This window comes from Manis pentadactyla, chromosome X, assembly GCF_030020395.1.
Source record: "Manis pentadactyla isolate mManPen7 chromosome X, mManPen7.hap1, whole genome shotgun sequence".
Classification (NCBI taxonomy): Eukaryota; Metazoa; Chordata; class Mammalia; order Pholidota; family Manidae; genus Manis; species Manis pentadactyla.
Window position 1 is genome coordinate 129821777 of NC_080038.1, and position 26679 is coordinate 129848455.

The window sequence follows — 26679 nt, forward strand, 5'->3', positions numbered from 1 at the left end:
TTCAGTTTCAAAATTCTCTTGATTTTTGTATATTCTCCTTGTGTCCTGTAAACTTGCAAAACTCACTTATTAGCTCTAGTTTTTTATTGTTCATGTTGATCCTAGATCCTAGAGAATCTGTTTTCTATATATATCAAGTAGTCTGTGAATAAGAAGAGTTTGCTTTCTTTCTTCTTGTCAATGTAGATGTCTTTTATTTCTTTGTCTTTTCTTTTTCTCCCTTTTTCCTTATTGCACTGGCTGGAACCTCTACTACAATATTGAATTGAAACAGTGAGAGTGGGTATGTTTCTCTTTCACTTGATCTGAGAGTGGAAAGCATTCTGGCTTTCACCTTGAATTATGATGCTAGCTGTAGTTTCTGTAGATACCCTTCGTTAGATTGTGGAGTACTTTTCTATTCCCAGTTTGATGAGAGTTATTTTTTTCCAAGAAACATATGACATAAAAATCCTCTTTTAGGCATTTACATTAGAAAAATGAAAACATCTGGTCACACAAAAATCTGTACATAAATGTTTATAGCTGATTTATTTGTAATTGCTGGAAACATTAGACATACCAAATGCCCCACAATGGATGAATGAATTACAAAACTGGTATATAAGTCAGTACTGTAGCAGACAGATTTAAAGTGACTCCCATGATCTCAACCTCCTGATGCCTTTGAGTGTGAGTGGCGATTCAACTTGCTTCAACCAACAGAATATGGCAAAGGTGATGGAATTTCACGACTATAATTATGTTACATTGTACCTAACTCCATTATGAAAGCTGACACACTCTCCCTTCTCCTGCTGGCCATGAAGAAGTTATATGTAGTGTTCTGAACTACCTATGGAAGGACAATAAGGCAGATAATTGCTGGCAAGCTTTATAACAAATTATGATATTTTTTAACTTTAACTCACTTTACGTTAATCATGGTGTATAATCCTTTGAATATGCTGCTCTGGATTACGTTGGCTACATTTAGGACTTTCCCTTATGGTGCAAAGCAACCACATTTACAACCAGCCGGAATATATTTCTGTGCCTGAGGGATGCATGAAGAAACAGGAAAATGTGCTCCCAGAACCTCACTAAAGTGGCGTCCAGAGAAGAGGTCAGCAAAGGATCATTACGGAGGAGACTGAACAGCGGGAGGAGTGACGCGCGAGGACACCTCGACACCCGGAAGGGAAAAAGAGGCCCCCTCCTTCACAACATAGAGACACCATTACGGAGCGATTCCCATGGACCCTGGCCCAACCGGGATCAAAGGAGTCAGGAACATAGGCCACGTCCCTCTGACCCACGCACCGCCCCCTACAGACCACGTCTGCTCATGATTCCGCCCCGCCTCTCCTCTGCGGTATTGCTTACCCAACCCTTGTATCACAACCCTGCGCCCGAGCCCCAGCCTGGCCTTGTGGGCGGTCCTGCCGCTGCCTGGCCCGGCCCTCGTCCCCGCCCATCCTGGTCCTACGCCCGCCCCCGCACGCACGCACGCACTTCCCGCCACGCCTCCGCGCGGACCACTAACAAGCCTCGCGCAGCTCAGCAAAGCGAGCGCGGCGAGATGGACGGCAGAGTGCAGCTGATTAAGGCCCTGCTGGCCCTGCCTATTCGACCCCAGACGCGTCGCTGGAGGAACCCCATTCCCTTCCCCGAGACGTTTGACGGCGACACCGACCGGCTCCCGGAGTTCATCGTGCAGACGGGCGCCTACATGCTAGTGGACGAGACACTGTTCTCCAGCGATGCCTTGAAGGTGACGTTCCTCATCACACGCCTGACGGGACCGGCCCTGCAGTGGGTGATCCCCTACATCAGGAAGCAGAGCCCCCTCCTCAATGATTACCGGGGCTTCCTGGCCGAGATGAAGCGGGTCTTTGGATGGGTGGAGGACGAGGACTTCTAGGCCGGGAGCGCCTCGGGCCTGGGGGCGGGTGCTCGCGGGAGGTCCTCTGGCCGCGCCAGTGGCCGCTGCGCAGATCGTCAGGGGCGTCGTCCCGTCGCGCCAACCCCTCCCTCACCTCGAGTCTCCGCGATGTCCCCCGCGCGCCTGTCCCCTCCCGCGCAGTGCTTGCCTTTGTTCCAGGAATAGCTCCAGGTTCCCGCTGCTGCGGCTGGGCCTCGCTCTGGAGCCCACCGCCGCTCTCTCCGGCCAGCCGGCCCCTCCCACGCACTCTTGGACTCCGTGCTGCACTCCAGCTGCAAGCTGGGCTCCTGTTACACATGGGACACACCACCCGCAGCTCGGCCGCAGTCAACCGCCCCCTGCCAGACGACCAGGCCTGGGTCTGAGTGCCGAGACCTGCGCTGCCGCTGCTATCGCCGCCCAGCGCATCCACCGACAGACCGCAGCCTCCAGCGATCTGGACTCGCCCAGGAGGTATCCAAGCCTGCCACAGCCCCTGGACAACGGTTCAAACAGCTGGCCACTGTCTTGGAGGGGCCGGCCAGCCTTTCACCTTCAGCGGGACCCCTTCCCTCCCCACTTACTCCCAGAGACATCTTCTGCTCCTGCCAGATGGCCGCCAGGTCCCAGTGGTGCCTGGCAGCCCCATCGAGTCACTCATTTTCTCCTGGGGACCTTTTAGTTTTACCCAGAATCCAGTTCTCTGCTGAATTTGCAGCTGTCTCTGTGACGTATGCCTTTTGTTCAACACAGTAATCCCTGCACTCTGTCCAGCTCTTCTACACTACCTGAAGAAACGTCTTTTCCTTATTTTCAATAAATGTCAGATGCTATTAAAATAGAAATCGAGTTTCAATGAATATGATGCCTCTGCCTTCCTGGTCCAGTACTTGAGGTCCATGTCTTATTCACAGGTGTGTCCTCTGCCACTCTGTGCCTGATGTTGACACAGAAAGGATGGTCCTGGGGATGGAGACCCTTCTGGTGATCTTTCAAGCCCAGATGCTGACCCTTCTAAACCAGCTCGTTCCATGCCTCTTGTGAAACGGATCTTGGTCTGGTTTGGCCGGGTCTGTGTGAGGAGAAGTTGGCTAGAAGGCCTTTGGAAACGCCTTCCTCATTTCTGAAAGGCTGTTTGAAAGCACAATACATCATTGTTACAAATCACGAATCCCACACATTTGGTGAATGCCTGTCAAAATTTTATTTAATCCTTTATGCAGGGAACCAGCAGAATGACAGGCGTTTTGGAAAAGCCACAAACATTCATAGAGCCTTGACTGTGTGAGTAGTGGAAAAAGAAATGCAGAACTTATGTGATTGTTAATTTAGAGAAGGAATAGGCTTTACTCTTCGCTGTTTGTGTGCATGCCACCCTCTTAAATCTACAGTGCTGAAAATAACCTGTGCTGCCACATCAATGGCTGGGAAAAGTTAAACATTCCCAGAGAGTCAGATAAAACGTGGGCTTATAGGAGAGCACTGGATCGACTCAGCCTCATATCTAATTTGGGTGATTTTTCCGTGGCACACAAAAGAGGAATCCATCAAAACTGTCCTAATTCCAGTCGCCTGCCCTCTTTTGCCTTCTGATTGCGGAGGCCCTGCCACACATGCCCACCCAATCTTGGAACATGCTTTCCTCTTCCTGCTGTTATTGTTTCTCTGTCTTACTGCAGGTGAGAGCATACTGACATATGACCAAGGGGGTCACATTTAGCATTTTAGAACCCTGTTGGACCTACAGATATAGTTTATTCACTTTATTATCTCTGTCTCTTTATTTGACCAGGTAAACTTTTTGTCATTCCTGTGCAATGTTTTGTAGGGCTATCCCTGTAGCTGGGGGTACATTATCTGTATTATTATATATGATGATGTTTTTATTTGTGGAAACATCATTACCTTGTAATTTGTCTTATAATAGGGCAAAGTCTTCTTGAAATCAAATGGAATATTTGAGTTTCTTAATACAGTGGGGTTGTTAGGGTTCGCAGCGTTCTTAAAACAACTGAAAGCAGGCCAAGGGTGAGGTTCCAATTCAAGGTCCTGGCAGCTGGTCTTCCTGGATGGGTATGAAGGGGGACTTTGTTAAGCTTTTTCCCTGTTTGGTTTTAAACATAGATTCTGCTAAAGTGGTTTGAAAAGTACTTGGAAACTGTTTACTTTATGAAGTAGGCCCAGCATATTCCCTAAGATCTGTGTTCACCTGGCTCTAGACGTAGGCAGAGCAGGCAGGGCCTACTGGGTGTTGTTTGAACAATGTCAGTAACCCCCTGCCTCCTACAAAAGTGCCCTGCAGTTTTCATGCTCCTGTAACAATGCCTGTGTTAAGGAATTGTTTGGTCTACATTAGTTGTATCATCCCAAGTATTTTTCATGCTCTAAATGTCTTGGAGAGGGTATTAATTTGCAAGAATCAATCATGCATATTTTAGCATAATTCCATTCAGGAACAAAGGAATGACATTTGTAAGGGAAAAGTGAGGTTCTTTCACATTACCTTGCTGTCTCACCCCTTGAAGTTGTCATTATTAGTTTGATTCCCTCACTGCATTTTAGCAATCACTCAATACTGAACCAAGAAGCCCTACTGCAGAAGTGGGAAGAAACAAAAACTGAAAAAGGAGGATGGATATTGGAGGGACAAGAGAAATTCAATTAACCTTTTTGGGGTGTGGTTTGATCCAGTAAGACTTGAAACCTCCAATTAAGGTAACATTACACAAGTTTTGTGGCACTGAAATTCACAGAAATTTAATATATGGACAAAATGGCCTTTGCCTGATTCACTGTCCTTAGGCCTTGGGTCTCAGGAGAAGCTTGGTAGAATGGACTTGTGAAATGTCTCCCTCTTTCCTGTACCCTCATACATAGAGGCAGACCTGGGGCAGAGATGGAGTATGGAAGGGGGTTCCACACAGACCTTTTGTGAGTGTCCCTAATCAGTCCACCAGAAACCAAGAAGGAGCCAAAGGAGTAGGCTGAGAGTGCAGGCCAGCGGTCATGGGGGCACTGAAGCTTCCTTAAGTAGCCTTTACAGGGATCTGATTCCCTGCGTGCTCCTACTGGTGTTGGGACACTGTTTGGTCTTCCATAATGGGGTACTGTGACTACTTAGGTACTATATCAAGCAGTTCTGAGCAGTAATGAGTCTAAAATGAGAGGTAAAACATCTAATGGGACCAGGTATGGAAAAGACAAGGATCAGTCAAAACACACACTCTGTGAAACAAAATAAGTAAAATGAAAGTCCCTTACTATCTCAAACTATTTAATGGCATGGGGAAATGGTCACATAAGAACAGTAAGGAATAAAAATAATTTACCAAACAGTCGAAACATAGCAAAGGCAATCAAGACTCCCCTTCCTTACCACTACAACAGCTAATCACAGACCCCATTCTGAAAGTATATGAACTTTGTGTTTATTTTGGGGGCAGGGAAGATCCCTGTCATCATGATGATGGAGAATGTGATGAAGAGAAGGTAGTCTGGCTGGACTCAGTGGCTACTGGCCTGGACCAAAAGCTCTTTCCCTTGTCTTTACTTTTCTTGGTCCTCTTGGTGTTTGCTCCACTGTCTCCTATTCATCCTGAGTGCTCTTCATGCCCATCCTCTTCCTGGACCATCACAGACAGTCACCAAATCCATCTTCCCCTGACTGTCACTTCAGTGAGTCCCCTCTTCTCCAATCCCAAAGTTCCTGCCCTAATTCCAGTCGCCTGCCCTCTTTTGCCTTCTGATTGCGGAGGCCCAGCCGCACATGCCCACCCAATCTTGGAACCTGCTTTCCTCTTCCTGCGGTTGTTGTTTCTCTGTCTTACTGCAGGTGAGAGCATACTGACATATGACCAAGGGGGTCACATTTAGCATTTTAGAACCCTATTGGACCTACGGATATAGTGAGCCTCTTAACTTGGGCCTTCAGCTGACGAGTACAGTAGTACCTGTTCTGCAATCTGAATGGAAGACTGAATATTTATGCGCACTAGAAGCAAACACATTCTTTGTGAGATCATTAGAACAGATTCCTAAAACTAATGTATAGATAAAAGTCCATATCACACTTTAACTATTTTTACCTGTCCAAATCTCACTCCAGAAAAGTTGTTTTCAAATTGTATTCTCACTAGTAGTTTGAGGGAATGTCTCTTTGCCCCTGTCATTATTAAATTTTTAATTTTCAATCAAGATACAATATCCCAATGATAAATACTCTTTTCCACAATGAAATGGTATCTTTTGTCCTGCTTTACCCCTGTCACCAAAAATATAAGGCTTTTAGAAAATATTTACTTTGTCCCTCTCTCCTCCTCTCTTCTACCCGTCCACAATCCAGACAGTGGGAACAATTCTACCTCTATTTTCACACCCAACTCTCATCTGCTAAGTAATGAGGTTGGTGGAGATAGCTGATATCTGATAGTACGAAAATAATACAGCTAGGAATTTTTACCATTTTTAGGTCTCTATAAGGAGCTATATTTAACTTACAATATGAAAGCCTATCAATCAATTTCAGATATTGGATATCAAATGACATTTTAGGGATGAAGACAATGGTGAAGTTGAGTTTAGACCTTTTAAAAATCCAGGGAGGTCTGCATTACTATAAGCAGTGTCTTACAGTTTTCAGAGTACAGGTCTTTTACCTACTTGGTTAAATTTATTCCTAGGTATTTTATTCTTTCTGATGCAATTGTAAATGTAATTGTTTTCCTGATTTCTCTTTTTGCTAGTTTGTTGTTAGTATATAGGAATGCAACAGATTTCTGTATATTGACTTTGTATCCTGCAACTTTGCTGAATCCAGTTATTAGTTCTAATAGTTTTTTGCAGAGTCTTTAGAGTTTTCTATATATAATATCATGTCATCTGCTAACAGTGACAGTTAAACTTCTTCCTTACCAATTTGGATACGTTTTGTCTCTTTCTCTTGTCTGACTGCCATGGCTAGGACCTCCAGTACTATGTTGAATAAGAGTGGGGAGAGTGGGCATCCTTGTCTTGTTCATGATCTTAGAGGAAAAGCTTTTAGCTTTTCACTATTAAGTATTATGTTAGCTGTGGGCTTGTCATATATGGCCTGTATTATATTGAGATATGTTCCCTTTATACCTATTTTGTTGTTATCTTGAATGGATGTTAAATTTTGTCAAGTGCTTTTGGAGCATCTATTGAGATGATCGTTTTTTTTCATTTTTTAAAATTTTGGTATCATTAATCTACAATTACATGAAGAACATTATGTTTACTAGGCTCCCCCCTTCACCAAGTCCCCCCCACAAACCCCATAGTAAGATGCTGTAGAATCACTACTTGTCTTCTCTGTGTTGCACAGCCCTGCCCGTGCCCCCCCCACATTATACATGCTAATCATAGTGCCCCCTTTCTTTTTTCCATTAAATATTATCTTAGATTTAGTTTTTATCTATATATACTTCATCATTTTAATGAACTGTCAAGTGATTCAGAAAAAATTTATATATACATATGTTTATGTAATGATGTATATGATTCAGAAAATACACATTATATATATTTTATAGGTAGATAGATCAATAGATAGGGAGAGAAAGAAAAAAATAGCAATAGAGTAAAGGGCCAGGGGAATGGCTTGAATTATTCTTGAAACTTTTCTGAAATTTAAAATTATCTTCATTTTAAAAAGAAGATAAGAGGAAATGTATGTACGTGTGTATGTATTTTCCTACTGATGAGTCTTATGTTGTTTCTAATATTCAATTACTATAAGCAGGGCTGCCGCTTACAGTCCTACCTGTTATTCACTTCTGCAGTGCCCCCTCCCAAGTGAGTGACTGAGGCTACAATCCAGCCCCAGCCCAGCCCACTACACCAAACAAAGGGGGGTACTGCCCCCACGCTAAGAGTTGCTTTATTAATTTAGACAAAAGTGCTGTACAGCTTAACATAGGTCCTAATCATACGCACATTTTTAAAGTGGTGAGGTCAGCATATTTATTGGACTTGCTCGTTTGACCTATGTCTTAACTTTAAAAGACATTGCCACATTCATCTCCAAATTTGTTGTACGCTGTCATGAGCAGTATATGAGAATTCTCATTTCCCCCTAGCTTCAACACTAGATATTGTCATTATTTTTACTTTTTTCATCCTAATAGTTTTGAAATGGGATCCCATTTTTGTTCTATTTAAAGTCTGTCTGATTACTAATGTGATTGTGAATCTCTTCAATCCTCCTCACTTGGAATTGACTGTTCATATGCCTTCTGGATATCTTCCATTTGTCCTTCTATAACCACTCTCCTGTGCTTTACTCTGTGCCATGAGGCAGACCTTTATGTACTGCATAAATGGCTCCTTTGCCCTCTGGCTCTGGTTGAGTTTGGCCAGTGGGAGAGCTCCAACCCTACCAGATTGAGAGGTGACCGTGGCTGAGTTCCTGGCTGAATTCCTCTATGAAAGGCCACAAATCCTTTCCAGGGATTTCTTCTATAGCTATAGTGGTTTCCAATAACCACTCCCTGCCCTTAGCCCTTCATGCTTTGGTGAGAAGTAACAGCTGCCCATTAGTGCTAGCCCCATGGTATTTCAAAATCTCTTGTCAGTGTCAGTATTAATCAGCTGTTGTTACAGTAATGCTGTATAAAAATTCCCAAAACTTAACAGCAGTCACTTGTTCTCTTTGTTCATGTCCTATGAACTTTTCTGGGGCTATTCTGCTTCAGGATGCAGTTAGGGTGGGCTTGGTTCTAGGATGCAAATTGTGTTCACATCGCGCTACATGAATCACTGCATGGCCCAAACTGAAGGATCAGCCACTACCTGGGGCAAGGTCTTCTCATGGCAATCACAGGAGTGCAAGAAGATTAACAAAATCACAGAAGCATATTGAGATCCTTTATTCACATCATGTCTGCTCGTATTGCATTGATAAAAGCAAGTGTATGACTAAGCCTGGATTTAGAGGAACAGGAATGTACACTCCATCTCAAAAGGTGGCAGGAGTCGGAGTGAATATTCACAGAGCTATTATCCAATCTATCACAGTTTCTTTTAACCATACCCACACCTTTGTACGCGTTTTCTTCATTTAATTTTTTCCCGTTACCCCATTTGTGTTACTATCCATTTCTTGTTGGAACTCTGATTAAGACTATATCATTCTCACAGACTTTTATACATTTTTCCAGTTGTCAGGGATATACATTAACCCACCCCCCAATTTAGTGCAGCTGTTTACTTTTACTTTTTTTGTGTGGACCTCCCCTGTCCTTCCAAAGGCCCTACTCCATCTCTGGCATCAATCCTTCCCCACCTGTTGTGACCCATACTAATAACCTAATATGTACACTTCTATATTTTTCTCCATACTTAGCTAATTCTGTGTGTGTGTGTATTCATATGTAAGCCTTCTTGGTTTAATGTCTGTTTAACAAAAAAATGGGCACATTATACAGTTTTCTGCATATTGTTTCTTATTTAACAAAGTCTTGCAAAAATCTCTCCAAATCAGCTACCATAGATCTATCCTCTTCTTTTAAAATGCTAAATTATGTTCCAATGTGTTGCTTCCATTCCCCTATGGATGAGTGAAGTGGATGCTTTAATTTACTGCCTAGATCCACATTTAGGACTGAAGCACTCATTCCTCCAGTGGCTAGAAGTACAGGTTCCTGAGACACACAGCTGAATAGATCCACACTCCACAGGAATTGCTATGGATTGAAGGCAGCTGCCTTGCCCAGGGTTACACTACTTCCTCCAGGTAGAGCACAGTGACTAATCAGTGTGGAGGCACAAAGGCCTGGCCCCATCTCCTCAATTCAGAATTTTTGAATGGTCATCCCAGGTTCAGATATCCCTGTAGGATCAGCTGAGGCTTCTACTGCAATGGTATGTCTCTTCAAATTCTTCCTCTGCTTGATGCTGCTTCCTTCATTCTCTTACAAGTGTTGTTTATGAGGAACTTTAAGGAAAATACTTGGTGCTAGAAGTGGTCTTAAGCAGATTCTGAAATAGGATTTTGGAGTGTGATTGCCTGCCAGCTGGTAAGAAATAAGGGCTACATCACTGGTTGTATGTAAAGTATTCATAACCCTCCTGATGTGGTAGTGGTGCAATCATCAAAACTTTCACTAGTGGTGAGCTAAGATAGGACACCAATGCAAGGAAACTGAATGGCAGCTGCAATATATCAAGAGTTGGGTTCAGAGGAAGTAGTGATTATAAATACTGTAAAAGTAGATGGTTGTTACAAGGGGATATTGATGAGCTTCAGAAAGACAATGTATGGCTAAGAATGATTAAAGTCGAAGGCCAAAGGATCCCAGCTAGGGTGAGAATGCAGAGAAGCCTTGCTGGCCTGTAAGTATTACTCCTTTGTGTACACAGTCCATTTCTGACTTCTACCACTCACCAAGCCACCCCGTGCAAGAACAATGCTTCCTCCCATCGCTTTCACATGTTCTGGAAAAATAACCCAGATTAGAAATGAGGCAGAGATGATTTCATGACCTTTTAACATCACACCAGAGTGCTGCCATATGAAACCATCTGAGGATCACCTGACTATCAGGATGTTTAACTTCTCCCAGCCATAGATGTGGTAGCACAGGCTTTTTTCAGGACTATAGATTTAAGACGTTAGCATGCAGTTTTTTGGAAATGAGGAAGGCATTTCCAAAGGCCTTCTAGCCAACTTCTCCTCTCACGGACCCGGTCAAACCAGACCAAGATCCGTTTCACAAGAGGCATGGAACGAGCTGGTTTAGAAGGGTCAGCATCTGGGCTTGAATGATCACTGAAGGGTCTCCATCCACAGGACTGTCCTTTCTGTGTCAACATCAGGCACAGAGTGGCAGAGGACACACCTGTGAATAAGACATGGACCTCAGGTACTGGACCAGGAAGGCAGAGGCATCATATTCATTGAAACTCGATTTCTATTTTAATAGCATCTGACATTTATTGAAAATAAGGAAAAGACGTTTCTTCAGGTAGTGTAGAAGAGCTGGACAGAGTGCAGGGATTACTGTGTTGAACAAAAGGCACACATCACAGAGACAGCTGCAAATTCAGAAGAGAACTGGATTCTGGGTAAAACTAAAAGGTCCCCAGGAGAAAATGAGTGACTCGATGGGGCTGCCAGGCACCACTGGGACCTGGCGGCCATCTGGCAGGAGCAGAAGATGTCTCTGGGAGTAAGTGGGGAGGGAAGGGGTCCCGCTGAAGGTGAAAGGTTGGCCGGCCCCTCCAAGGGAGTGGCCAGCTGTTTGAACCGTTGTCCAGGGGCTGTGGCAGGCTTGGATACCTCCTGGGCGGGTCCAGATCGCTGGAGGCTGCAGTCTGTTGGCAGGATGCGCTGGGCGGCGATAGCAGCGGCAGCGCAGGTCTCGGCACTCCGACCCAGGCCTGGTCGTCTGGCAGGGGGCGGTTGACTGCGGCCGAGCTGCGGGTGGCGTGTCCCATGTGTAACAGGAGCCCAGCTTGCAGCTGGAGTGCAGCACGGAGTCCAAGAGTGCGTGGGAGGGGCCGGCTGGCCGGAGAGAGCGGCGGTGGGCTCCAGAGCGAGGCCCAGCCGCAGCAGCGGGAACCTGGAGCTATTCCTGGAACAAAGGCAAGCACTGCGCGGGAGGGGACAGGCGCGCGGGGGACATCGCGGAGACTCGAGGTGAGGGAGGGGTTGGCGCGACGGGACGACGCCCCTGACGATCTGCGCAGCGGCCACTGGCGCGGCCAGAGGACCTCCCGCGAGCACCCGCCCCCAGGCCCGAGGCGCTCCCGGCCTAGAAGTCCTCGTCCTCCACCCATCCAAAGACCCGCTTCATCTCGGCCAGGAAGCCCCGGTAATCATTGAGGAGGGGGCTCTGCTTCCTGATGTAGGGGATCACCCACTGCAGGGCCGGTCCCGTCAGGCGTGTGATGAGGAACGTCACCTTCAAGGCATCGCTGGAGAACAGTGTCTCGTCCACTAGCATGTAGGCGCCCGTCTGCACGATGAACTCCGGGAGCCGGTCGGTGTCGCCGTCAAACGTCTCGGGGAAGGGAATGGGGTTCCTCCAGCGACGCGTCTGGGGTCGGATAGGCAGTGCCAGCAGGGCCTTAATCAGCTGCACTCTGCCGTCCATCTCGCCGCGCTCACTTCGCTGGGCTGCGCGAGGCTTGTTAGTGGTCCGCGCGGAGGCGTGGCGGGAAGTGCGTGCGTGCGGGGACTGGCGGGGATGACAGCTGGGCGCGGAGCCGGCGGGGCTCCGCCCATAGACCTGGGTATCGCTAGTGCGCATGCGCGTCCCGGGGTTGCGGGCGCGAGCTAGGAGCGGAAAAGAGGGGCTGGGATGTTTCGGGGTAGGAGCCAAAGTTGGAGGGGTGGGGCCTATGGCTCTGAGGCCTTTTTTCTCGTTTGGGCGGTATACCAGGGGAATTGCTCAAGACCCATGGCTGGTTTTGATGAGGGAGGTGACTTCACTTTTTCTTCCGGGTGTCGAGGTGTCCGTGTGCCTCACTCTTCTCGCCGCTCAGTCTCGTCCCTAATGATCCTTCGCTGACCTCTTCTCTGGACGCCACTTGGGTAAGGTTCTGGGAGCACATTTTCCTGCTTATTCATGCATCTCTCAGGCAGAGAAGTAATTCCCAGCTGGTTGTAGATGTTGTTGCTTGGCACCGTAAGGGAAAGTCCTAAATGTAGCCAATGTAATCCGGAGCAGCATATTCAAAGAGTAATGCACCATGACCAGTTAATGTAGAGGGTTAAATGATTTTTTAAAAACTCTTAATTTGGTGTATTAAGAGACCAAATGAGGAATCTCAGTATAGGAAATGAAACACAAACCTAAGAGATGTCCAGTGCTTTTCAAACAGGACGGTAAGCATTCACATATATAAAAATAAAGGAAAGGAATGTAAGAGATTACCCAGTTGAAGAAGGGGAACTAACCATTACAGGTTATATCTGAATTCATTTGTTCAGCTGAGTACAACATTAATACAAATTCTTCACAAGCTTTCATATAAGTAGACAATAAGCAGTTAAAGTAGATAATGATGTAATGACTCAATTCAGCAAAGCAATAAAAAAGAAATAGTGCCTAAAAAATTCATGATTGCCATTTAAAGAGCATTCTTCAATGCTAAAGAGGGATACAGAAAAATATCAAGCAAACAGATATGCATACCCATATCTGAGATACGATGGTGCAACATCTTAAAGATGTTAATTTTCCCTGTGTGAGGAAATAGAGGAGGTATGGACTTCTGTGGTGCTGCTTCAGGGTTTGAGAAACTGAAGGAGTAGACCCAGCAGGAGCTGGATGAGCTGCAGAACCTGTAACAGAGTCATAAAGTTGGCATCTTTGCCTTCATACTGTATGTGTCTCCTTTGTTGCTTACTCTTTGGGTCAAGAAGCTTCTGCTCAGCCCTGCAGCCTTGCATGTAGGCTTGTTAATCACCAAAAGGAATATTGCTCATGACTTAAGATTGATGCAACCAGCCCCTCACCCAAAACTCACCTCCCCCAAGGAGATAAAGAAGTATGTACAAAAATGATGACTGGATTGTCAAGGACTTAACAGGAACATCATGGCTAGACCCATGTCAACAAAATTGAGTCAACTTACCAAGGATGAGAAGTTTCACAACTCTCTTCAGACACGTGCTGATATCTAGATGTCTGAGGTCAATTGTTTCCCCCTTCCCTAATATCATAAAAGGGACTTGATATCAACCCAAAGTTAAGATGGAGCTTTAGGACATTAGTTTGCCATCTTCTCAGTCTGCTGGCTTGCCAATTAACATCGTTTTCCTTGCCCCAACACCTTGTCTCTCTACTTCCTGGCATGTCATGTGGTGAGTGGCCCAAGCTTGGACTCAGCAACAACCTGGCCACTGCCTTGTTACAAGGTGACAGGAGATTTGTCTCCACCCGCTTGAGTTGCAACAGTGCCAGTTGCCCCCATGACCTTTCAAATGCAAAGTGCCTCTCTTGGACCTGGCTAACCCAGAATTATTCACAAGTAAAACAAATCCAAATATATGAAGCAACAATTTTCTGACACTGTACATCAAGCAGGGCAGTGTTCCCTAGGAGTGAAAAATCGCATGACATGCAGCCTGTGATTGCCTCAGCTTACTGTCAGGATCAAACCCTGACCTGCCTCTTTTATTTGCTTGTTTGTTTGTGTGTGTGTTGGTTTGTATGTTTATACTTGCTAATCCCAAATGTAAAGGAGATGTGAGAAGTCCCTCAAGACTCCTCCAGTTTTCTCTTGTTTCTGCCCTGCAGACCCAACTTTCTATTGAGGTTGTTTAACACACACTTTCCCCCTGGAAATGTCTTTCCCCAGGCCCAGACCCTCTCCATCCAGGCCTAGACCTCTCATTGCCACTTAAAGTCTCTCAGGGGGAGTTAGGATGGTAGGGCGAACCAGCCCTCAGTACTCCCTGTTTTGTGGATGGTAACAGCTCAGAGAACCTCCAGCAGCTTAAGAGAAGACACCATATACTTGGCTGGACAGCCAGTGGAGCCAGACATCCAAGCCACATTTAAATTGTGACAAAGATTCCTTACTGGATTCCCGTCAAAAGCTTGGGCAGGCCATCTGTTGCTGCCTGTGGCTGTGGCAGTGCTGAAATGGAATCTGGTTAGTAATAATATCCCACATGTCATTGACCATCTGCTCACCTAACCCCTCAGTCCCTTACAAACTGCTCACCACCCAGATGAGAATTTCTGAGAAGCTCTGGGGAGAGTGGCACATGCTAGGGGACACTCTACTAGGTGGTATGTAGGCAGGTGTAGCTGGGTGGGAGTGGTCCACAGTCTAATGGGCGACCCATTCCTTAGCACAGAGAGGCCAATAATAGGGATATGAATAAGTCTCGGCTGCCCTGGGAGACCAGGGGAGGTTCTTTGACCTCTGCATGCCGAGAAACCTCTAAGGCAGGACCTGAGCATTGCAGTGGGCCTCCCTGGACTGGATGCAAGAACAGGGTTGCTGACACCTGCACCCAAGATCTTTATGAAATGCCAGGGAGAGACCGGTGCCCAACCACCCAGCAAGGCTCATCTTTAGGCAGTACAGACAGCCACAGTCATGCTCTCCTTTCTGTTTTTTTTGAGGCGTGAATTTTAATGACCACAATGATAATGCTATTTGATGATTGTTTAAATCATGGTAAGCTGTACAGAGGACATGCAATTTTAGTTAATTGGGAATTTTATACAACTTGTGGAAAATGTATTGATACTTTTAAGGGACAATGTCACAAATCATCTTTCACTGACCTGCCTCTCTGGATTCTGCCCTTTAGAATTAAAAAAAAAAACCTACAATTTTACAAGACCAGGTAGTATGGTATAATGAGAAACACTTCAGACATGAGGGACCTAAAGGGCTTTAATGCAGACTTCACCACAAGTTGACTGCTTGCTTGCTGCCTCCAGTTTTGATCCTGGACTGATCTGCAGAACCAGGCTGGGCACACGACCCCTGCCCCACCCTCAGCAGGAACAGGAGATGCCCCACCACCCCCGACAATGTCTGGCTGTGTGTTGGTGGTCTTCCTGAAGGGGCCACAAGGATCCATCAGGTTAGGAAGGTGTCTGATTACCTACCACCTTTCTTACCTGAGCAAGAGAACTTCCATCCCGGCCTGGAGACCCCTCATGTCCACCACCAACTGCATGACAATCAGTGCCTAGATTACACAGCTCAGAGCTCTGCCCTGGTACATCCCTGATGGCAGAACCACGAACTTCCTTGGTCACACTTGTATACATTGCAAATAATAAATATCTACAAGTGGGAGCTTCTCCAACAAACAAATTTTATTAGAAGAACAGAAGTATTTTACAAAATACAAGAAATCAGAGCAACAAAGAGTCTCAAGGACAGGGAGCAAGGGTAGCTGAGGAGAAATCAACAGTCTTCTAAGGAAAATTCCCTAAAGAAATGGCATTAAGGAGACTTGGAAATCACTCAGTCTTGGGGTCAAGTTTAATAATCTAAAATTAATAGGACAAAGACTATGATTGGCTCTACTAGGGTGACGTGACAAGTGTCAAACCAAGTAGGGACAGCCAGGGCACTCAGTCATGCAGCCAGGAGAAGGGCACATGTACAGTGGGCATTTCTCAGAGAAAAGGTGCCTGCTGGACCATCCAATCAACCTGTAACTACTGCCTTCACCCTGTAGGACACAAATGCAGGATAGATACATTTTGACGTCTTTCCATATGTAAAATTCCAAGATTCTTGGTCTAACCACAAATGCACATCTTGTAACCCAAAGTGACTCAAAATCATAGCCCCCTGAAGACAAATGAGTCAAATCCATGAAGAGCCAATGTCTTAGTAGGCTTTCTTAAATATACATTCCTTCATTTGCTGTACACTCTTAGCACCATTTCCAGAGACTTTAAGTGTCTGGTTTTGAAATCATTTTCACCAGTTTCACTTGGGAGTGGGTCTGTGGAGCTCCTCATGTTCCAAGCTGGAAGTAGACCTCTGATTTACCAATTTTGATTCTGCCCTTCCAGAGATTTTATAAAACCAGACACTGTGATGTAATGAGAAACTTCAGAGTTTAGGGACCAACTGTGATGCCAGTGTAAACAGGATTTAACTGTGTCTGCTGTTTCCAATGTTTGTCCTCCTGGAGGCTTCCACCTCCTCCTCTTCCTCCTCCTCTTCTTCTCTCTCATCAAAATGATCCCATAGCACACAGACTGGTCACACTGCAGTGGGAGTCTGGGTGCTGGTTTGACCCCATTGTCTGAAGTTAGATGTGAAGTTACACACATCTGAAGACATCTGAGCAGCTGTGTACAGGAGAAATGTGTGTGTGTGTGTTTATCAGATATATAACTTAGAATTTATATTGTCTCCTTATTAAAAAAAGATCAGATGGATGTGCCAAAAGCACTCCCACAAAACAATGTTCCTATGAAGATCTTATAAAAAGTTTTAATATCTGAAGGAGCAGCAGACCTTGCTAAATTTGGTTCTGCTTGGCTGTTTCCTGATTAGGGTTGGCTGCACAGTCTGATTTACATGGTTGAATAACCTGCACTAAATCCATTATCACACTTTCATTCTGAAATCAAGACAATGAGTCTCCTCATTCCATGTTGCTTTATATACTTAAAAAGAAACCTAGTTTTTTCATGGAGGGAAGTGATTGGAGGGTGTTGTTTTGGTGTTTTCTTTTTACAAGGATGTGGAGAGCAAAGCAAAAAGAATGGTACATTTGACAGTGAGTTGAATCCAAGCAATGGCTGAGATAGGCGTGTGGTTTTCTTTCTTTCTTTTTTTTTAAGGGTGGAACTTAATCTTTATTTACAGGACACTGCAAGATATGAAATTCCACATAAGAAACCCATTGAGAGAAGTTTCAGACAGTATATACAGTTTGGAACTGTTCAAGTATAGTTTTGTTGTAAAAAGTGCTACAATTATAAACCACATTTAAAAAGAGTTCTTAGTAGAGAAACAGCAAGACAAACTCATACCAAACATAGTACTCAACAAACACCTTCATGCCTCAGCTGTACAATCTAAAAGTTAAAGGTCCCAGGAGCACCATCCTGAACTTGGAATGTGTAGCCTTCAGAGGTAGTTTCTGGCACAACATTTTGATCTTCCTCTTCGTCTACAGAGAAATACTTCTCAATCAAGTTTAATGAAGCTTTGTACACAGACTCATTTTCATGGTTTTGCAGAGCTTCAATTTTGTCCAAACCTCCACATTCTTCAATCATTATACTGAGTTTCTCAGTTTCCCCTAGTTTCTCAGCAGCCTGAAAGATATTTGAAATGGCATCCAGAATAACCAGAATAATTTTGGTATCTTTTGCAGTTAAGAGGTTCACCAACGTCTCTGTTATGCCACAATGAACAAGGTATACAATCTGTTCAACTGTTCCACCACTTGTATAGTTGGTCACAGCCCATACAGCTTGCTTTTGTGTCTTGAAGTCTGCCTTAGAGAGAACGCTGACAAGGTATGGCACTAGTCCATGATTCACAACTTGCTGGATCTGGTCCTGGCGGCCAGCTGTGATGTTTGACATTGTCCATGTAGCTTCCTTCTGAATATTAGTTTTGGGGTTCGTTAGTAGGCTGGGGAAGACCATAAGTGCTCCTGCATCTATTACAACCTGAGTTTGTTCATCTGTTCCAGTGACAATATTTCCTATGGCTCTTAATGCAGGAGTCACAATTGGAAATTCAGTTGCTCCCAGAAGCTTCACAAGTTGCGGCACAACTCCTGTTTTCACAACCATTTCAATCCATTCATTTGGACCATCAGTAAGGTAAGAAATAGCCCAGCAGGTATCTGCTAATACTTCTGGATCATCATAATGCAGAAGACGAACTAAAGTTGGAAGAATCTGCTCAACAGCATCTACTGGCGGTGCAGGATTTTTGTTGCAAAGGTTTGAAAGTGTCCAGGTAAGGTTACGTAAGTAACTTCATGCTAAAGAGGACGTATCAGGAACTGCAAGAAGAGCCAATAGCAGGTCAACTGCACCATACTTGATAACTAAGTCACGGAAAACTGAACCATTACCTGCAATGTTTCCTAGAGCCCATACAGCTTGTTCACTGATGTGAGCATGGGGTGATGCCAACAGAGAAATGAATGCTGGGATGGCGCCTCCATCTACCACAGCCTTGGTCTGTTCTGATGTCCCAGAAGCAATGTCAGTGAGTGCCCAAGCAGATTCAAACTGAATGGGACTACAGTCTGTTCTGCCCAAGAAGGACACAAATTTTGGAATCAAACCAGCCCGGATTATGTTGTCTACGGGGGGGGCTGTTTTTCCCTAGAAAGCAGTTTCCTAGCAGCTTGAGTAGCCTGGAGCTGGCTTTCCAAACTGCTGCCATTTATGCCTTTGACAATGTCATCAACAGTCCAATTTACAGTGCCCTGGTTGTTGCAGTTCTGCAGTGGAGAAGTAGCATCATCAGGAAATGAGCTTACATTTCTCCTTTTCAGCATCTGGTCATCCTTCTTAGCTTTCCTCAGCTCCACATTAACTTCTATTCTGTGTCGCCTCATTTCTGTTGTGTCCTTCCCCTTGTTCTTGAATCTGTTAAGGCGGGCAGCTGGTGAATTAGCATTCTCGTTGGTGGACATGGTTATGAGACAAAGGGAGAAAGACAGCCAGCTCAGGCTTCCCCAAAAGGCGGTGCGGGGTGCGCAGGCGGCAGGTTAACTGCCCTCAAAACGGCTACCGCAGCTCAGCTCGAAGATGGTGTGGCCAGTGCAACTGGACGGCGAAATTTCGTGGTTTTCTTTTTAATGGTCCTAAGAATGGGTATGTAAAAAAATAAGAAAAGTACGTGAAGACTCTAGAAGGCTACAAACAATGTGTTTCTTAAGGAGCAGCTTTTAAATTTTCAGGAAGATGTGACTATGTCGAAAACTGTAGCAATTTCATCAATTCTTCCTGACTCATTTTGCCCTGACTATATTTGTTAACTGTCATGTTAGACCCAACTATCTGGCTGGAACTGCCAATTTGGATGATTTTATGTAGAGCCTTAAACTCCACAGCTGCCAAATTCTGCTGAAGACCAAAGTTGTATCTACATGAGCAGGTGGAGTTAGAAAAAATATCAGTTGGTGCATTTTCCCAAGGCCTCTCTGTTACAATAAGTAGGACCCTAAAATCCTGACCAACTGTTCAAGGACCTATCCTAACAAATCAGTGCCCTGCACCAACGCAACAGACATCACCCTAAGAGAGATCAAGAAAAAGGTTAATTTGCATAAGTCACACCAGAAAAAAAGTCACACCCTGAAATCTAGTACAGTTATCTGCAATGAAATTTTGTAATGGCAATGATGACATGACTTTTAGCTATTTCAATATATGACTGCTAGTAATAATTTTAAAATTTCATTAAGAAAATAAATCTCAGTTATGGCATTTCTAAGATTTTTTTCTTTCTAATAAATGCTAATAAAATATTTAAACTCATAGTTTTATGTTCATCAGCACAGTCCTGTGTTTAATATTTTGCCCCTGGTTTATTGTGTTTATTTTTAAGATTACTTCTTATCTTCGGAGTATGTACTTTGTGCTGAGCAACATTAGAAAGAACTATGTTCATTTACAGAGTATAATGTACCAACCAACAATTCAAATTATTTGTTCAACTTTATTTGAACTTGAGAATCCTGACATCCATACTTAAAGAAGTTCCTCTGATAATATAGCTGTTTTATCAAGAAATATAACTAATGAATACCATATGTTTTAACTTATATGTGGAATATGAAAAACAAAAAAGATGAACAAACAAAACAGAAATAGACTCATAAACACAGAGAATGGACAGTTGGTTACCATGGGGGAATGGGTGGAATAGGTGAAGGGGATAAAGAGGTACAAACTTTGAATTATAAACTAATTTAGTCACAGGGATGGAAGTATATAACATAGGGAATATAGCTCATAATATTGTAGTATCTTTGTATGGTGAGCATGTAGTAATGTATTTAATTAATGAATCACTAAGTTATTTATCTGAAGCCAATATAATATTGTATATGAATTATATTTCTTTTTTTTTGTAGATAATTATTTTTTATTGAAGGGTAGTTGACACACAGTATTACATTACATTAGTTTCAGGTGTACAACACAGTGATTCAACATTTATATACATACATGATAATTCTAGGTACCAGCTATCACCATACCAAGTTGTTACAATATTTTGACTATATTCCTTATGCTATACATTACAACCTGGTTACTTATTTATTTTACACTTGGAAGTGTGTCCTTTTTTTGTTGTTGTTGTGAGGGCATCTCTCATATTTATTGATTAAATGGTTGTTAACAACAATAAAATTCTGTATAGGGGAGTCAATGCTCAATGCACAATCATTAATCCACCCCAAGCCTAATTTTCGTCAGTCTCCAATCTTCTGAAGCATAATGAACAAGTTCTTACATGGAGAACAAATTCTTACATAGTGAATAAGTTACATGGTGAGCAGTACAAGGGCAGTCATCACAGAAACTTTTGGTTGTGCTCATGCATTATGAACTATAAACAGTCAGTTCAAATATGAATACTCATTTGATTTTTATACTTGATTTATATGCGGATACCACATTTCTCTCTTTATTATTATTATTTTAAATAAAATGCTGAAGTGGTAGGTAGATACAAGATAAAGGTAGAAAACATAGTTTAGTGTTGTAAGAGAGCAAATGTAGATGATCAGGTGTGTGCCTGTAGACTATGTGTTAATCCAAGCTAGACAAGGGCAATAAAACATCCACGTATGCAGAAGATTTCTCTCAGAACAGGGGGAGTGAGGTTCTAAGCCTCACCTATGTTGATCCCCAGTTTCTCACCTGATGGCCTCCCTGCGACTGTGCCTGTCTTAGGTTGTTCCTCCCTTGAGGAATCTTACCCGTCTCTGGCTAACCAGTCATCTTCCGGGGCCATACAGGGAAATGTAAAGTTGGTAAGTGAGAGAGAAGCCTTATTGTTCGAAAAGGTTAGCTTTTTACTTCTTTGCATATTTATGCCCTGTGGCTTCTATGCCCAGCATTTGTCTTGAGGTATCTTTACCACTTGGAAGAATTATGATACTCGGTAAATTCGATATGAGGCATGAATTCTATTAAAGGGTTGTAATTAGGAAGGAAGAATAAAAGCTATAGAAGTAGCAGGCGGAAGAAAACATGGGAAGATTGATTATTTCTTTGACATATCTTCTTGTAGAGTAACTTCAGCATGTATAGGTTTTAAACTACTAATTAAATTGTGCACACACATTAACATAATAGGAGTATAGTTACATAACCAAAGTATACCTGTAATTACCAGCCATCTCCAGTGAAACCAAGAAAACCAGTTAGGCACCTTACGCATTTGTGAAAACTTATCTATGATATGGTGGATATTGTCCAACTGAGCAGTCTGAGAGAAATCAGACAAATTAAAACAACCCATTCCTGGGGACTGTTCACATCCCATATGTTCTTTTAACAGTACATAGTCTGTAGTTGTAAGATTTTGGAGCGCTACAATTTGCACTTCTCCTAATTCTTGTTTGAGTTCCAACAGTATAGATCCAGTCAAATTTGTTGTTTTACTGTATGCACAGGCCAGTTTAGATATCTCCTTCTTCATTCCCATGGCAAGTCCAGGAACTGGTGGGATGAGAGCATCTACACCTGTAGCAGTGCGTGGATCTTTGTTGGAGTTTTTTGATGATCATCTTCTGGCATGAGTCTTCCAGAGAGTGCTGATGTTGGAAGTCCTTTTTCATATCGTATCTTAGTTCATTTTCGGGGTAGCCCAATTAGGCTTTGATCCTCTGTATAAACACAAACAGACCCTTTGCCTACACTTTTATATGCCCTTTAAACCCTTGTGCAGAACTCGTTGGAGGTTACCACACAGGAACTGCCCTTTTTTTTTTTTTGCTTTGTTTTTGGTATCACTAATCTACACTTACATGACGAATATTATGTTTACTAGGCTCTCCCCTATACCAGGTCCCCCCTATAAACCCCTTTACAGTCACTGTCCATCAGCATAGCAAATGTTGTAGAATCACTACTTGCCTTCTCTGTGTTGCACAGCCCTCCCCTTTCTCCCAACCGCCCATGCATGCTAATCTTAATACCCCCCTTCTTCCCCCCCTTATCCCTCCCTACCCACCCATCCTTCCCAGTCCCTTTCCCTTTGGTACCTGTTAGTCCATTCTTGAGTTCTGTGATTCTGCTGCTGTTTTGTTCCTTCAGTTTTTCCTTTGTTCTTATATTCCACAGATGAGTGAAATCATTTGGTATTTCTCTTCCTCCACTTGGCTTGTTTCACTGAGCATAATACCCTCCAGCTCCATCCATGTTGCTGCAAATGGTAGGATTTGCCCTTTTCTTATGGCTGAGTAGTATTCCATTGTGTATATGTACCACATCTTCTTTATCCATTCATCTATCGATGGACATTTAGGTTGCTTCCAATTCTTGGCTATTGTAAATAGTGCTGCGATAAACATAGGGGTGCATTGGTCTTTCTCATACTTGATTGCTGCATTCTTAGGGTAAATTCCTAGGAGTGCAATTCCTGGGTCAAATGGTAAGTCTGTTTTGAGCATTTTGATGTACCTCCATACTGCTTTCCACAATGGTTGAACTAATTTACATTCCCATCAGCAGCGTAGGAGGGTTCCCCTTTCTCCACAGCCTCGCCAACATTTGTTGTTGTTTGTCTTTTGGATGGCAGCCATCCTTACTGGTGTGAGGTGATACCTCATTGTAGTTTTAATTTGCATTTCTCTGATAATTAGCGATGTGGAGCATCTTTTCATGTGTCTGTTGGCCATGTGTATTTCTGTTTTGGAGAACTGTCTGTTCAGTTCCTCTGCCCGTTTTTTTAATTGGGTTATTTGTTTTTTGTTTGTTGAGGCGTGTGAGCTCTTTATATATTCTGGACATCAAGCCTTTATCGGATGTGTCATTTTCAAATATATTCTCCCATACTGTAGGGTTCCTTTTTGTTCTATTGATGGTGTCTTTTGCTGTACAGAAGCTTTTCAGCCTAATATAGTCCCACTTGCTCATTTTTGCTGTTGTTTTCCTTGCCCGGGGAGATATGTTCAAGAAGAGGTCACCCATGTTTATGTCTAAGAGGTTTTTGCCTATGTTTTCTTCCAAGAGTTTAATGGTTTCATGACTTACATTCAGGTCTTTGATCCATTTTGAGTTTACTTTTGTATATGGGGTTAGACAATGGTCCAGTTTCATTCTCCTACATGTAGCTGTCCAGTTTTGCCAGCACCACCTGTTGAAGAGACTGTCATTTCCCCATTGTATGTCCATGGCTCCTTTATCAAATATTAATTGACCATATATGTCTGGGTTAATGTCTGGATTCTCTAGTCTGTTCCATTGGTCTGTGGCTCTGTTCTTGTGCCAGTACCAAATTGTCTTGATTACTATGGCTTTATAGTAGAGCTTGAAGTTGGGGAGTGAGATCCCCCCTACTTTATTCTTCTTTCTCAGGATTGCTTTGGCTATTCGGGGTCTTTGGTGTTTCCATATGAATTTTTGAATTATTTGTTCCAGTTCATTGAAGAATGTTGCTGGTAGTTTCATAGGGATTGCATCAAATCTGTATATTGCTTTGGGCAGGATGGCCATTTTGACGATATTAATTCTTTCTAGCCACGAGCATGGGATGAGTTTCCATCTGTTAGTGTTCCCTTTAATTTCTCTTAAGAGTGACTTGTAGTTTTCAGAGTATAAGTCTTTCACTTCTTTGGTTAGGTTTATTCCTAGGTATTTTATTTTTTTTGATGCAATTGTGAATGGAGTTGTTTTCCTGATTTCTCTTTCTGTTGGTTCATTGTTAGTATATAGGAAAGCAACAGATTTCTGTGTATTGATTTTGTATCCTGCAACTTTGCTGTATTCCGATATCAGTTCTAGTAGATTTGGGGTGGAGTCTTTAGGGTTTTTTATGTACAGTATCATGTCATCTGCAAATAGTGACAGTTTAACTTCTTTTTTACCAATCTGGATTCCTTGTATTTTTTTGTTTTGTCTGATTGCCGTGGCTAGGACCTCCAGTACTGTTAAATAACAGTAGGGAGAGTGGGCATCCCTGTCTAGTTCCCGATCTCAGAGGAAATGCTTTCAGCTTCTCGCTGTTCAATATAATGGTGGCTGTGGGTTTATCATAGATGGCCTTTATTATGTTGAGGTACTTGCCCTCTATTCCCATTTTGCTGAGAGTTTTTATCATGAATGGCTGTTGAACTTTGTCAAATGCTTTTTCAGCATCTATGGAGATGATCATGTGGATTTTGTCTTTCTTTTTGTTGATGTGGTGGATGATGTTGATGGACTTTCGAATGTTGTACCATCCTTGCATCCCTGGGATGAATCCCACTTGGTCATGGTGTATGATCCTTTTGATGTATTTTTGAATTCGGTTTGCTAATATTTTGTTGAGTATTTTTGCATCTACGTTCATCAGGAATATTGGTCTGTAGTTTTCTTTTTTGGTGGGGTCTTTGGCTGGTTTTGGTATTAGGGTGATGTTAGCTTCATAGAATGAGTTTGGGAGTATCCCCTCCTCCTCTATTTTTTGGAAAACTTTAAGGAGAATGGGTATTATGTCTTCCCTGTATGTCTGATAAAATTCCGAGGTAAATCCATCTGGCCCGGGGGTTTTGTTCTTTGGTAGTTTTTTTATTACCACTTCAATTTCGTTGCTGGTAATTGGTCTGTTTAGATATTCTATTTCTTTCTGGGTCAGTCTTGGAAGGTTGTATTTTTCTAGGAAGTTGTCCATTTCTCCTAGGTTTCCCAGCTTGTTAGCATATAGGTTTTCATAGTATTCTCTAATAATTCTTTGTATTTCTGTGGGATCCGTCGTGATTTTTCCTTTCTCGTTTCTGATACTGTTGATTTGTGTTGACTCTCTTTTCTTCTTAATAAGTCTGGCTAGAGGCTTATCTATTTTGTTTATTTTCTCGAAGAACCAGCTCTTGGTTTCATTGATTTTTGCTATTGTTTTATTCTTCTCAATTTTATTTATTTCTTCTCTGATCTTTATTATGTCCCTCCTTCTGCTGACCTTAGGCCTCATTTGTTGTTCTTTTTCCAATTTCGATAATTGTGACCTTAGACCATTCATTTGGGATTGTTCTTTCTTTTTTAAATATGCTTGGATTGCTATATACTTTCCTCTTAAGACTGCTTTTGCTGTGTCCCACAGAAGTTGGGGCTTAGTGTTGTTGTTGTCATTTGTTTCCATATATTGCTGCATCTCCATTTTGATTTGGTCATTGATCCATTGATTATTTAGGAGCATGTTGTTAAGCCTCCATGTGTTTGTGAGCCTCTTTGCTTTCTTTGTACAGTTTATTTCTAGTTTTATGCCTTTGTGGTCTGAAAAGTTGGTTGGTAGGATTTCAATCTTTTGGAATTTACTGAGGCTCTTTTTGTGGCATAGTATGTGGTCTATTCTGGAGAATGTTCCATGTGCACTTGAGAAGAATGTATATTCTGTTGCTTTTGGATGTAGAGTTCTATAGATGTCTATTAGGTCCATCTGTTCTACTGTGTTGTTCAGTGCTTCCGTGTCCTTACTTATTTTCTGCCCGGTGGATCTATCCTTTGGGGTGAGTGGTGTGTTGAAGTCTCCTAGAATGAATGCATTGCAGTCTGTATCCCCCTTTAGTTCTGTTAGAATTTGTTTCACATATGCTGGTGCTCCTGTGTTGGGTGCATATATATTTAGAATGGTTATATCCTCTTGTTTGACTGAGCCCTTTATCATTATGTAGTGTCCTTCTTTATCTCTTGTTACTTTCTTTGTTTTGAAGTCTATTTTGTCTGATATTAGTACTGCAACCCCTGCTTTCTTCTCACTATTGTTTGCCTGAAATATGTTTTTCTCCCCTTGACTTTTAGTCTGTACATGTCTTTGGGTTTGAGGTGAGTTTCTTGTAAGCAGCATATAGATGGGTCTTGCTTTTTTATCCATTCTATTACTCTGTGTCTTTTGATTGGTGCATTCAGTCCATTAACATTTAGGGTGACTATTGAAAGATATGTACTGATTGCCATTGCAGGCTTTAAATTCATGGTTACCAAAGGTTCAAGGTTAGCCTCTTTAGTATCTTACTGCCTAACTTAGCTCGCTTATTGAGCTGCTATATACACTGTCTGGAGATTCTTTTCTTCTCTCCCTTCTTATTCCTCCTCCTCCATTCTTCGTATGTTGGGTGTTTTGTTCTGTGC

General features: G+C 43.0%; 3 protein-coding genes across 3 annotated transcripts; 2 read left to right on the forward strand and 1 right to left on the reverse strand.

Moving 5' to 3' along the window:
* Nucleotides 1-553: 553 nt before the first annotated feature.
* On the forward strand, nt 554-1920 carry LOC118935129 (uncharacterized). The gene has a single exon (XM_036931182.2). It carries the CDS (start codon nt 1064-1066, stop codon nt 1901-1903), a length of 840 nt encoding a protein of 279 aa, XP_036787077.2. The 5' UTR covers nt 554-1063; the 3' UTR covers nt 1904-1920.
* Nucleotides 1914-2586, forward strand: LOC130681821 (uncharacterized; the record flags this gene model as incomplete). Its single annotated transcript, XM_057495393.1, has 1 exon — nt 1914-2586. A coding segment is annotated over one exon (672 nt), but the record flags the coding sequence as incomplete, so codon positions are not given.
* Nucleotides 2587-17205: 14619 nt separating this feature from the next.
* Nucleotides 17206-19763, reverse strand: LOC118935128 (importin subunit alpha-1-like). The gene is given in 2 exon segments (XM_057495718.1): nt 17206-18702; nt 18705-19763. Coding segments are annotated over 2 exon segments (1584 nt in total). The 5' UTR covers nt 19029-19763; the 3' UTR covers nt 17206-17442.
* Between the last annotated feature and the right edge of the window lie 6916 nt (nt 19764-26679).